The sequence below is a fragment of the Chlamydotis macqueenii genome, chromosome 3 (genome assembly GCF_036417535.1).
Source record: "Chlamydotis macqueenii isolate bChlMac1 chromosome 3, bChlMac1.mat, whole genome shotgun sequence".
Lineage (NCBI taxonomy): Eukaryota > Metazoa > Chordata > Aves > Otidiformes > Otididae > Chlamydotis > Chlamydotis macqueenii.
Genome location: NC_141558.1, coordinates 127,543,397 through 127,555,933, shown reverse-complemented (window position 1 = coordinate 127,555,933; position 12,537 = coordinate 127,543,397). Strand labels below are relative to the sequence as shown.

The 12,537-nt window shown below is 50.9% G+C and overlaps 1 protein-coding gene and 1 pseudogene across 1 annotated transcript; one reads left to right on the top strand and one right to left on the bottom strand.

The window, feature by feature from the left end:
• The first annotated feature begins 334 nt into the window (after window positions 1-334).
• Window positions 335-2,911, top strand: LOC147601527 (fibrinogen-like protein 1-like protein). The gene is made up of 2 exons (XM_086745041.1): window positions 335-532; window positions 1,484-2,911. Exons 1-2 carry the CDS (start codon window positions 430-432, stop codon window positions 2,110-2,112), a joined length of 732 nt encoding a protein of 243 aa, XP_086601167.1. The 5' UTR covers window positions 335-429; the 3' UTR covers window positions 2,113-2,911.
• Window positions 2,912-6,270: 3,359 nt separating this feature from the next.
• Window positions 6,271-8,119, bottom strand: LOC147601526 (fibrinogen-like protein 1-like protein pseudogene; annotated as a pseudogene).
• Window positions 8,120-12,537: the final 4,418 nt, after the last annotated feature.

Genomic DNA, 12,537 nt, shown 5'->3' with positions numbered 1-12,537 from the left:
TGAACACCGTGGGTGAGTACGGGGCTGGGAAGCGGGCGCTCCTTGCTAGCAACGGGAGGAGCACAGGTGGGGCAGCCCAGCCGTAGGGAGAGGCTCTGTGCACTGGTCTTTGCGCACTGTGGAGGGTAGTGGCACTCCACCCAAAATTATCTCATGCGTGACTTTTCAGGAGCTAATCAAGGGGAAAAGGCAAGGTTCTCTATCCCTAGGGCAAAAGAGTTGAAGCCTTTTGGCAAGCTTTCCAGCTTCCATGGACCAGTCTGATGCTGCTCAGCATGCTTGGTGCACTCCTGCATCTCACATGGTCGTGTTACACTGTGCAATGCTGGAGCCATGGGATTTCCCGTCTCTCGGGAGGGAGGGTCACATTTCATCTTTTCTCCATCTTTTCCCTTTCTAGCAGCCCAGTGCCTCCTACTCCTTGCTTGCATGCTGGTCTTGGCTGCCCCAGGCCACTCCATGCGTGTACAAACCCTAAACATCTTCAAGAAATCTCCCTCCAACACTTCGGCAAGTGCTCTGAAGAAAACCAGTATGTAGCATCCCATGGGCATCGCAGTACTCTCACCAACCCCCTTCAGTTCCTCGGTCTGGGTCAGCCCTGGCTAGTGAGCAGCCCCAGCCCATGCTCTGGGCCAGTGGAGGCTTGGTAAAGCGACACTTGGGAGAGGGTGTGTCATCATGCCTCAGATCCAAAAACCACCTCCATAGTGTATACAGGCAGGCACGCTGGGGAGAGGCAACATCAACCCCAGTCTTTGCTCAGCTGTGGAGAGGAGCTCTGCCCACCTGTCAGGATGACCTTACCGCAGTGGGAGGTCCTGCAGCAAGCAAGCTGAAGGCATGGGGAGACCACACCTGCCAGCACAGGGGGGACCCAGTGCTGCGCACTCATGTGCAGCCAACTCCGGGTGGGGAAGGGCCCTACGCTGTCCCTAGCCCTGGCCCCGCTCCAGGACTGAGGATGGTGGATGTGAGGAGGTGTACCTCATGCAGATTGCAGTGCTGCACTTGTGCATGCATGTGCGTGTGTGTGTGTGCGCACGCACTGTGCAGACTGGTAAGGGTATCTGTGTGCTTGAAGGGGTCATTTTTCACCCATTCCCTCAGTCACAGGCAGAGGCAAGGTCCTCTTCACCTTCCTCCTCAGCGTGACCCGGTTTTAGCGACACAATCCCTTTTCAGGAGACCCAGAACAGCCCACTAGTGTCCTTAGTCTCCTGGTCTGATACCAGCAGAGCCCAGTGGGTCTGGTGCCTTTCACTGAGGCTGCCTCCTGTTAGGTGTCCCATATGGAAATGGAACAGAGGGCTGAGGCCAACCTACTCTCACCTCCAGCCAAGCACACTCACCTCTCTGGGCTGGGACAGCTGATTATCCCCCAGGTACTCTGGCCAGATGTCCCTCTTCCCTGCCACAGGGTGAAACATGGTCTTGTCCTGTTGCACAGACTTTTGTTATATCACCTTCTCTCCCACTGCAGGTTTGCCCAAGGACTGCAGTGAGGTCCTTGCTGCCAGCCCCAGTGGCGTCTACGTCATCCAGCCCACAGGCCTGCACCCCATCGTGGTGTACTGCGAGATGAACACAACAGACGGGGGCTGGACGGTCATCCAGAGGAACCGGCAGAGCACGGAGATCACCTGGGCTGAGTCCTGGAGCACCTACAAGTATGGCTTTGGGAACGTGCACACTGATTTCTGGCTGGGCACTGAGTACATCCATCAGATCTCCAGGCAGAAAGTCTACCAGGTCAGGTTTGTCATCTGGGATGCCGCAAACAATACAAAGTTTGCAGACTACAACCTCTTCAGTGTGGAAGATGAGTCCCACGGGTACCGGCTGAGGCTGGGAACGTACTCGGGGACAGCGGAGGATGCCATGGACTCAGACAATCCCAGGAACATTCACAACAACATGAAGTTCTCCACAAAAGATTGGGATCAGGACACTTATAGAGGGAACTGCGCTTCCCGCTCTGGGGGCGAGTGGTGGTACTCGGCATGTTATTCCGTACAGCTGAACGTCAAGGGGGCCATAAAGTGGGGCAGCCTGTGCAACGGGAACTGCAAAGCTTCTGCCATCCTCATCAAACCAGCTCCCTACCATTAGTACTCTTTCCTCTCCTGTCTGCACCAGGCACACGGCCAGACCAGTGTCCTGCTGGGACCCATTTTGCTGGCTGGGGGACTGGGGGTGAATCGAGTTGTTCCTGTATATGAAGACCTGTTTTCTTTTCCTCTTCTCCTGAAAAGTAGCAAAGCTCCCTGCTTTGTCTCTAGCCTTTCACCTGTGGTGGGTTTTTAGGGATCATTAGTAGAACAAGTCTTTATACAAACACAGCAGTTTCCAAACATTTTCCATCTGGAGAGAAAACTGCACAGAAACCTAAAACCCTCCTGATCCAGCAAGGTCTTATTCTCTTCTTGCTTTGCTTTTAGCCTGCAGAATAAAATTGTTTTCAGAATCTGCACAGACATGCACAAATTCACAGAGGTGAGGGGTGGAATGTCCTGGTTTTAATCAGTGAGGGGAGCTACGGTGGCAGCTTCTGTAAGAAGCTTCTAGAAGTTGTTTCCCCTTTATCCAGTGGACTCAGCGGGGCCCAGGGCAGACCCGCTGCTGGCCAAGGCCAAGCCGATTGGTAGCAGAATGTTCCCTGATAACGCCTCTGCGATAACAGATTTAAGAAGGGGAAAACAGAAAAAAAAGAGTAGAGAAGATGGGATGTGAATGAGATTCTGAGAGGCGTCTGCCAGCCTGTTGAGAAGAATTTCTTGTGAGAGGAACGGCTGCAGACGCTAAGGTCAGTGCAGAAGGAGGGGGAGCAGTAATGCAGCTCCTGGCCAGAATTCCCCTGCAGCCTGTGGTGATGAACATGGTGGAGCCGGCTGTGCCCCTGCAGCCCGGGGAGGCCCATGGAGGAGCAGAGGTCCCCCTGCAGCCCGGGGAGGACCCCATGCCGGAGCAGGCAGGTGCCTGAAGGAGGCTGTGGCCCATGGAGGCCCCACTGGGGCAGCCGTTCTGGAGAGACTGCACCCTGTGGAAGAGATGACCCACGCCGGAGCAGTTTCACGGAGGACTGTGGCCCATGGGAGAGACCCCACGAAGGAGCAGGGGAGGAATGTGAGGAGTTCTTCCCCCGACCATGAAGCAGCGGCGTGAAACAACGTGTGATGGACTGACCGCAACCCCCATTCCCTCTTCCCCCTCTGTGCCATTCGGGGGGGGGGGAGGTGGCAGAGATAATGTTAAGCCCGGGGAGGGGGGGTGGGGGGAGGTTATCTTGTTCTCTGTCTCATTCTCCTGCTTTGGTTTGAGAAATAAATGACTATTTTTCCCCAAGTCGAGTCTGTTTTGCCCATAACGGTAACTTTAAGGATCTCTCCCTGACCTTATCTCAAACCTCAAGCCTTTTTTCTTATATCATCTCCCCCGGTCTCTCGGAGGGTGGGGGGAGTGAGAGAGAGACTGCGTAGCTTGGTCCAGAGCAGGGCTAACCTACAACAATCCTGCAGAATAAAATTGTTTTCAGAATCTTCACAGACATGCCTAAATATCCTTCATTTGCTTGGGAACTTCTTGTAACTGCTGCCAGTTTCTTGCCAGGAGCAGACCTGAGGCTCCTGTGCAGTAAGAAAAGACTTTCAAAGGGAAAATTTTTCATTAGGCTTAAATGAGGAATTAAAGACAAAACTTTCACTTAAAGAAGATAGTTGTGTTTCAAGGTGAGCATCTTTCAAAAAGGGAATGCAGTACCACATGGCCAAGAGCAAGCACTGAGGGTAGGAGGCAGGCATCAGCCCAGTTCAGCCCTATCAGCCATGACCTGGAGCCAACCACCCTGCCGTGTTAACCTTGTGAATGCTGGCCCAGGCCGTGGAAGGTAACTGGTAGAGTGGACAGGGAAGAAAGGGACAACAGCACTGCAAAGCCACACAGCACTGCATGACAGGGACATCTGGGGCAGGTTTAAAAGCTGAGGCAGCCTGACATGGCCGGGATCCCAGAATTTTAAGAGGCCTGGATCAGCTTGGGTCTGTAGAGGCTTGCTCCAGTGTGGTGATATCTGTATGTGCTGCATAGCTCAAACTGGGAAGCCTTTCTTAACAAGCAGCACCCTCATACATTCATCTCCCCATGCATCAGGGCTGCAGGCCCACAGAGGCCTCCAGGGCAGTTAGGGCTGCCGGCGCAACCCTGCTATAGCTCTGCAGGGTGCCCTGGGACCTCAGCTGTAGATCTTGGCCTGAGAGTCCCAAGTTGTTCAGGATTCACAGCCACAAGCCTTCCTCAAGCTCATGTTTTCTTACAAAAAAAAAAAAAGAGGAGAGGAACCGTGGCTTCTTTTGAATCCTAAGTTGAAACTTGCCTCCATTGCAAAGGAGATCCATAGCCACATTCCCCCTGTGCAGCAGAGTACTATGGGACTGACTGACCCACATCTCTCACACCCTCATGGAGCCCACCACCCTCTCCACACCTCAATCCGTGGTTTCTTCCCTTTCCCCAACCACCCAGTAATGGACAGGGGCAAACTATGGGCAAGGATTTTGCAAAACGCTGGGCTTTGCTGGCCCTGTTGGCTAATCGTAATCTTCCAGCCGCAGTTCAGTGCCCAGTGGCTGAAACAAGCCATTGGAAGCAATGTTGCATCCAGAGACCTAAGAATTAAACCACAGACAGAATTAAGTACAACAGCTGTGCTCAGCTGTAACAAACAACCGTACTGAAGGGAGAAAAGCTCACGGTACAGGCTAGTGCTGTGGAACATTGAAATATTTCAGGAAAAAAAAAAAAAAAGTAAAAGCAGCACAGAACCGCTGCATGCTATGCTTCCACACTGGAAGGGAGGGATGCCATCCAGAGGGACCCTGACAGGCTGCAGAGGTGGGCCCGTGCCAACCTCATGAAGTTCAACCAGGCCAAGTGCAAGGTCCTGCACCTGGGTCATGGCAATCCCAGGCACAAATACAGGCTGAGCAGAGAATGGATTGAGAGCAGCCCTGAGGAGAAGGACTTGGGAGTGCTGGTGGACGAGAAGCTCAACATGAGCAGTCAATGTGCTCTTGTGGCCCAGAAGGCCAACCGCATCCTGGGCTGCATCAAGAGAAGCATGGCCAGCAGGTCTAGGGAGGTGATTCTCCCCCTCTACTCTGCCCTGGTGAGACCCTACCTGGAGTACTGTGTCCAGTTCTGGAGCCCCCAACACAAGAAGGACGTGGACCAGTTGGAGAAGGTCCAGAGGAGGGCCACAAAGATGATAAAAGGGCTGGAGCACCTCTCTTATGAGGACAGGCTGAGAGAGTTGGGGCTGTTCAGCCTGGAGAAGAGGAGGCTCCGGGGAGACCTGATAGCGGTCTTCCAGCACCTCAAGGGGGCCTACAAGAAAGACAGGGAAAGGCTGTTTAGTAGGGCCTGTTGCGATAGGACAAGGAGAAATGGTTTTAAAACAGAGGGGGGTAGATTTAGATTAGATATTAGGAAAAAATTTTTTACAATGAGGGTTATAGAACACTGGAACAGGTTTCCCAGAGAGGTGGTGGAAGCTCCATCCCTGGAAAAGTTCAAGGCCAGGTTGGAGCAACCTGATCTAGTTGTGGATGTCCCTGTTCCTTGCAGGGGGGTTGGACTAGATGACCTTTGAAGGTCCCTTCCAACCCTAACCATTCTATGATTCTATGATTCTATGCCAGCTCTGCACCAGCTCAGCCAGGGAGCAGAATCAGCTGGCTGAGCAAACCATCTTGAAACCAGAAGCCACCATGTCAGCCCTGTGAGAGGTGAGCTCTGCACATGCCAGGGAGATGGGGCATCCTTTAAGCAGGCGTGTCTCCTTGCCTAGGAGAGGATCTGCATCATACACCTACTTTCCCCTAGATCCACCACCTCAACCTCAACTGCTCCCGCGCGTGTGTGCAGTGTCACGACGGCTGGTAGACATGAGGCAGCAAAGTTTGGCTCCAGGGTTTATTGCAGATGATTTCTCCCACCATGGGTAGCAGAGCTGTGGGGCGTATGGGGCCCGGGGAGGGAGCAGGGCCTGAGCAAAGCAGGGACACACCAATCGCACAGGGAAGGAACTTGCACTGTCTCCCCTCCCCAGGACAGGAGCGGGAGCGCCCACCCCAAACCAGTGCCTGTGTCCCAGTGCCAGGCACCACCGCAGCACTGAGTGAAGTCACCCGCGTTCTGGGGGCTCTGGGCGATCGCTCCTGAGCCCCAGAGCTGCTGTCGTTCAGCTGGTGACGGTGCGGGAGCCGCAGGCAGTGCAGGACATGCAGCAGGGCTGGCACAGGGCTGTTGGCAGGCACGGGAACAGGGCACTGAGCTGGGGACGGCAGCACTCCCACAAACTGCCAGGAGGCTGGGCACTGTGGCACGGTCAGCACACATCTGTGGGTTTGACCAGGATGAGGGAGGACGTGCAGTCGCCATTATCACAGAATCCTGGCCAAACGATGTGTTTTTTGGCATTGAGCAGGACATTCTGGCACCGGTCATACCACCAGCCCCCGTAGCTGTTGGCGCAGTTCCCGCTGTACTGGTCCTGGTCCCTGTCGGTCGTGCTGAACTTCATGTTGTCATGTATGCCCCCCTTCTTGGGGTGATAGCTGGTCAGATAGTCATCCCCATCACCAGAAAACCTGCCCAGCCTCAGCGGGTACCCGCTATCCTCGCTCTCCACCCTGAAGATGTCGTACTCGGCGTAATGGGTGACGTTGGCCTTGTTCCGCACGATGAAGCGGATTTTGTAGGTGCCCTGCTGCGTCAGCAGGTGCAGATACTCGGTGCCCAGCCAGTGATCGCCCTGCACATTCCCGAAGCCATACTTGTATGTAGTCCAGGATTGCTTCCACGTGATCTCAGTGTCATGAGAGTTCCTCTGGACAACAGTCCAGCCCTTGCCTTCGGTGTCCATGTCGCACCACACCACGCGGGGGGGTGACCTTGCTGGCTGGATGACATACACCCCGCTGGGGCTGGTCTTCTGCCCCTGCCCTTGTGGGAGGGGGAGAGAATGAGAAGGGTGGAAGTGAGGAAACTCATGGGTTGAGATGAAAACAGTTTAATAATTAAAAGGAAACAAACCACCACCACCACTTGTGAGGAAAAGAGTAAAAAAATAACAAATAGAGAACAATAAACCCCCAGAAAGACAAGTGATAAAACTGAAAACAATTGCAAATTATCAATTAAAACAACTGAGATGGGAGTGAGGTGCAGGGAAGCAGGTGGGAGGTGTCAGGTGGTGGGGGGCAGGCATCACCCCAGGGTCTGCAGGCAGAGGGGGTTATGGGGGTCAGGGTGGAATATAGGGAGGCAGAACAGGGGTGGAGGGGGGAGTGAGGGCATGAGACAGGAGGGCAGGGGTTGTTGGGGGGGGGGGGGGCGGAGAAATACCAAAAAACCTCAAAGAGCTAAGGGGAGGGACCAAGGGAGCCAGACAGAGAGAGAATGATACAGACAAAAGTGGGCTATGGCACAGAAAGGGAAGAAATTAAAACAAAGGGACAGGGACCTGGAATAACTTAATCTAATGTAAGAAAGAAAAGGTGTATGTAGGATACAGGGCAGAGAGAGAGGAACTGAAAAATCAGGGACATGGACCTGGACATAGAGAGATGGGGGGTGGGAACTGTGAAAGGCTAAAAGGCAGATGAGGAGAAATTTTGAAAATTGTGATAGGAAGACAGACCGATAAATGGAAAAAAAATGGGCAGCAGAGAGAAAAATAAAGCAAAGAGGTAGCAGGAGAGAGGGAGAGGTATAGGGAAGTAAAAAAAAACCTACAGCAGTGAGAGAAAGAGAGGGAGAGGCAGGGAGGGATGAGGATGCAGAAGAGGGATGAAACAACGCTGCTGGTCCAGGACCCATTGCTTCTCCTGCTCTCAGATCTGCTGCGAGAATTTGACGGTTTGGATGAGTTTTTCTCTCTCTCTCTCTCACCCCACCCTCCCTTCCTCCTCTGTACCTCTGGTCACTTCACTGTCATCCACTTAAGAGAACAGACTGGCGTCTTACACTCTTACAGTAGGAGGCTTTGAGGACACACAGCCTCACGCGCACACACGTGCCTGTCCTGCGCTTTCGGTTGCATACAGACCCTGCGGTGCATGTTGCCAGTCTGGCCTGCCGCCGGCTACGAAGAGGAATTCTTCCTCACCTGGAGAGGGAGGCTCCCTCTGGGCTGCAGCAGGAGGCAGATACCAGTCAGACGGCATTTGTTTTTTTCTTCCTTACCTTTCACCAGCCTCTCCAGCTTCCCGCTGCAGCAGCTCCTGTCCACAGCCAGTAAGTCCTCCCATGGCTCGCACTGGCCCCTCCACGGCCACCCGGGGCAGGGCAGCACCAGCCCCTCCAGCAGCACCCACCCCTTTACAGGGAGGGGCCGCCTCCATCACCCTCACTGCCCGCACCTGGGGCTCCTCCAGCCCCAGCCCACAGCTGGAGCCCGGCAGGAACTGGGGGCCATCGCCTGACCCCCACACTGCATCACCTCCTCCCATGGGCTCTTCACAGCCCCTGGCCCCGGGCACAGGGAGCAGAAACGCAGCCGGAAAGTCAAAGGACACGGCGAGTGTTTATTCAGCCCCAGAAGTGAGGTGCAGCCAACGCTCCCCCAGCCCCTGGAATGCCTCGGCAGCCGTTTCCAGAGCTATGTTCGTCTCGCATGGTCGGTTGACTGGCTCCTGTTGGGCTGGGCTGCTAGGCAGAGGTGGAGGCTGCCAAAAATGAGGAGCAGGGCACAGGACATCAGAAGAAAGGAGAAAAGTGGCAGCCAGCTGGACAGGGGGGCATTGTGAGAATGCATGAGGCAAGGAACGGGATGGCAAGAGAAAGACACAGACAAGAAGAAGGACAGATGCACAGTGAGAAAAAAAAGGCAGCAGGACAGAGACAGACAAAGAAGCAGCAAGGACAGAGGAGGAGAGGCAGAAAGAGCGAGTGGGAGCAGGACAGAAAAAAAATAAGAATAGGAAGCAAGATGGAGATGAACTAAAACCAGGGATGGGCAGCACAACAGGAGAGGAACTGAAAAACAACAGTGGCAAGGAGCAGGACAGAGGGATGCTGTAAGAAACAATGGCACGGGCAGCAGGACAGAGAGAGAATTTAAAAGGAAGAGAGAGCACGAGAGAAACAGAGTGAGGGGTGAGGAGAGGACAGACAAAAGGATACAGCAACAGTGGGAAAGAGGATCAGGGAGCAGGACACTGGGACAGAATGAGAGAAAGAGGGGCAGCAAGCAGGACAGAGCAGTAGAGAGGGACAGAGACAAAGAGGGAGACAAGGACAGAGGGAGATAAATAATGACTGGGGAGGGGAGAGAAAGACACGGGCAAGGAGCAGCAGAGAAGAATGGAGGGAGAGAGGGATGGCGAGCAGGACAGAGGGTTATAAAGATAGAAATAAGACGAGGGAGGAGGACTAAGAAGCAGAGACAGAAAGGTACAGGGAAAAGGACATTGAGATTAAGGAAGAAATAAGGTTAGGGAGCAGTACAAAAGGACAGAAAAAGGAGAGGAAGAAGGAAGAATAAAGATGGGGACAGGGAATGTGGCATATGGAGAGAAAAAGTAGGACAGAGAACAGGGGAGAGGGACTGCGTGATAACAGAGAGAGATGCAGATTGGGACAAAGAGACGGAGAATGCAGAAAACAGAAATGGGCAGAGGGACATGCTTCAGACAACCTGTCACTCCTAATGTCACTTCCATGGACCCAGAAATGGGACATGGCACAAGACAGAGGAATGGGGGAAGTGAAAAAAAAGAAAATAAAGGCACAGGAAACTTTTTTAAAAGATAGAAAAGAGAGAAAGGAGAGAGCAGAATAGTGATGGGGAATGGGATACAGATGGGGAGCAGACAGAGTAAGAGAAGATGAGAGACAGGACACTGGACAGAAAGTGAGAGGGAAAAGGGATGGAAAGCAGGATATAAGAATGGAAGAAAATTGGGAAAAAAAACGACAGTACTTATTACACAGTGTGGCTAATTAAAATGTAAACAGTCTATCATCTTGAACAGAACTGCTTACCAGAGTGGCTTAGCCTGTGTCTCATCTAAGCTACCGTCTTTCTTGACAGGGTACACAGGACTATAAAACCCACGATAAAACACGCTTACAGGACTAAGCTAAATGGATTATGTGCACAAGATTTGATATTACTTAGTCTTAATCCTATCTGTACAGTCAACACTTTTATGTCTGAATTTCATTGCTACAAATTCCACATTTATCCATGCTCCTCCATTAAAACAAGGGGAAAACAAAAAAAAGCATTATGTCAGTGATCTCAGTGTTATAGGGCTGTTTGAAGATGCTGTGAACATAATGAGAGACTTCTCTTTTGCAGGTTCTTTGGAAATCCTACATTGACTTTGAAATTGAGCAAAAGGAGTATGAGAAAACAAGAAACCTTTACCGCAGATTACTCCAGCGGACGCAGCATGTTAAGGTGTGTATGGGTACCCAGAACACAGAATTGATCTTGAACCTGGTCCAGGGTGGACAGAAAGCCGTGACTACCTTGGTTGTGTGGCTTTTTCAAATCGACAGTGAACCACGTTTAGTACTGCGCCTGTGCCGTGAAAGGGGGAAAGACATTTCTACATTGTGTATAAGAGGTTTATCTTTTATGCAAGTATTATTACATGGTCCTCTTCCTGCTGTGCTTCTTGGGTATTGTACGCTACTTTCATTGGTCATGAACAAGAGAAAGAGTTTTTATTATTACTGACCTCAGGTATTTTTGGTTTGAAGGAAAAACAAGAAAACATCATACACGAGGTAATCCCATTTTAATAGTCTCTCACGGTCCAATATTTGAGAGGAAAAAGAATGGGCAAAGTGCAGCAGTATGCAGACATTACCAACAGAAGTGGCATTAGTACGCTTCTCGGTATTGCTTTCTGGTATTCCATGGTGAAAAACATCAACCCAAAGATTTCTTATCCATAAGTTCTTGGGGGCTAGGGGGAGAAGGAACCTGATGCTCTTAGTGAGTTGCCTGAGAATCACAGCTTACAGCTACTCAATGTCTTCTGGTCTCACGGGATGAGGCAGAGGTATAATCGATTTCTTCTCCGTATCTCTGGAAAGAGCTTTTCTCATATCTGTGGCAAAAGAAAAAAAAAAAAAAGCTATTGTAATAAGACAGTCATTGTGCAAAGCCATATTTTCTCTTACAATAAGACCATTTTTAATCAAGAAGATTTCATAGAATATCTCAGGTTGGAAGGGACCCATAAAGAACATCGAGTCCAACTGCCTGCTCCTTGCAGGACTACCTAAAACTAAACCATATGACTAAGAACATTGTCCAGACACTCCTTCAACTCTAACGGGCGTGGTGTCGTGACCACTTCCCTGGGAACCCCGTTCCAGTGACTGACCACTCTCTCAGTCTTTTCCTAATGTCCAATGTGAATTTCCCCCGATGCAGCTTTATTCCATTTCCTGGTGTCCTATCGCTGGTCACCAGAGAGATGGAGATCAGCCCTTCCCTCCCCGCTGCCCGCCTTGAGGGAGTTGTAGGCTGCAGTGAGGTCACCCCTCAGCCTTCTCTTCTCCAAGTTGAACAAAGCAAGTGACCTCAGCTGCTCCCTGTAAGTCTTGCCCTCGAGATCTTTTACAATCTTGGTCGCCTTCCTCTGGACGCACTCTGATAGTCTGATGACCTTAATGTTCAGTGGCTACATTATCAATTGGAATATAACACTGCATGAAACTCAACCAAATGGAAAGGAAATGCTAGGCTAAAGGGACAAAAATGTGACTTAAGGTGTCTGCAGCAACAGTAGATGTCTGTCCGCAGCCCCTGCGTATCAAATGAACAGTGCAAGAACAGAAAAGATACACAGCATGGTCGTGTAACTCTGAGGGGAGAATACTTTAAGGAAAGATCTAGAAAGAGGAAGCAGCTGGTACTTCAGTTTTATTGACAGAATTAACGTTAATATACTTAAATTTCCATGTTCCTTCGCTTTTAAGCTGAAAAGGCCAACCAATTCTCTGCCACTGTTGACCACTGACACTTTTAAATTTGTAGTCAGACATTTGAGTAAAACAAACTTTCAAGTCGCTGCTATGGGAAGAAACGAGGAAAGCACTGTAATTCCTTCCCCAAGTAACATCAGCAAAAAGCCCAGCCACTGGGTGTGGGCCCCTCAGAAAGAAAAATTAGATTAAAAACTGCATTTTAATTTTCATCTTACCTACAGGATAAGTGTCTTTGTACTTACTAACTTATTCTTGTTTTGTAGTTTATTTTGCCACAGATGCTACAAAATGTGTAAATTGCGAGGTTAAGTTTTGCAACTGATGTAATCTTCAGTATGAAAAGCTATCTAAAGGAGTATGCAAAATCCCCTTCATCAACAACTATCTGAACTTGCTTCACATAAAAAAAAAAAAGGAAAAAGAAAAAAAAAATCATACAAGCAAGCCCAGGAAACCTTGACATGAGACTCTTTCCATTCAGCTTGAGGCAGAACAAGTACTTACCATAAGCATCTTCACCTGGCTCTC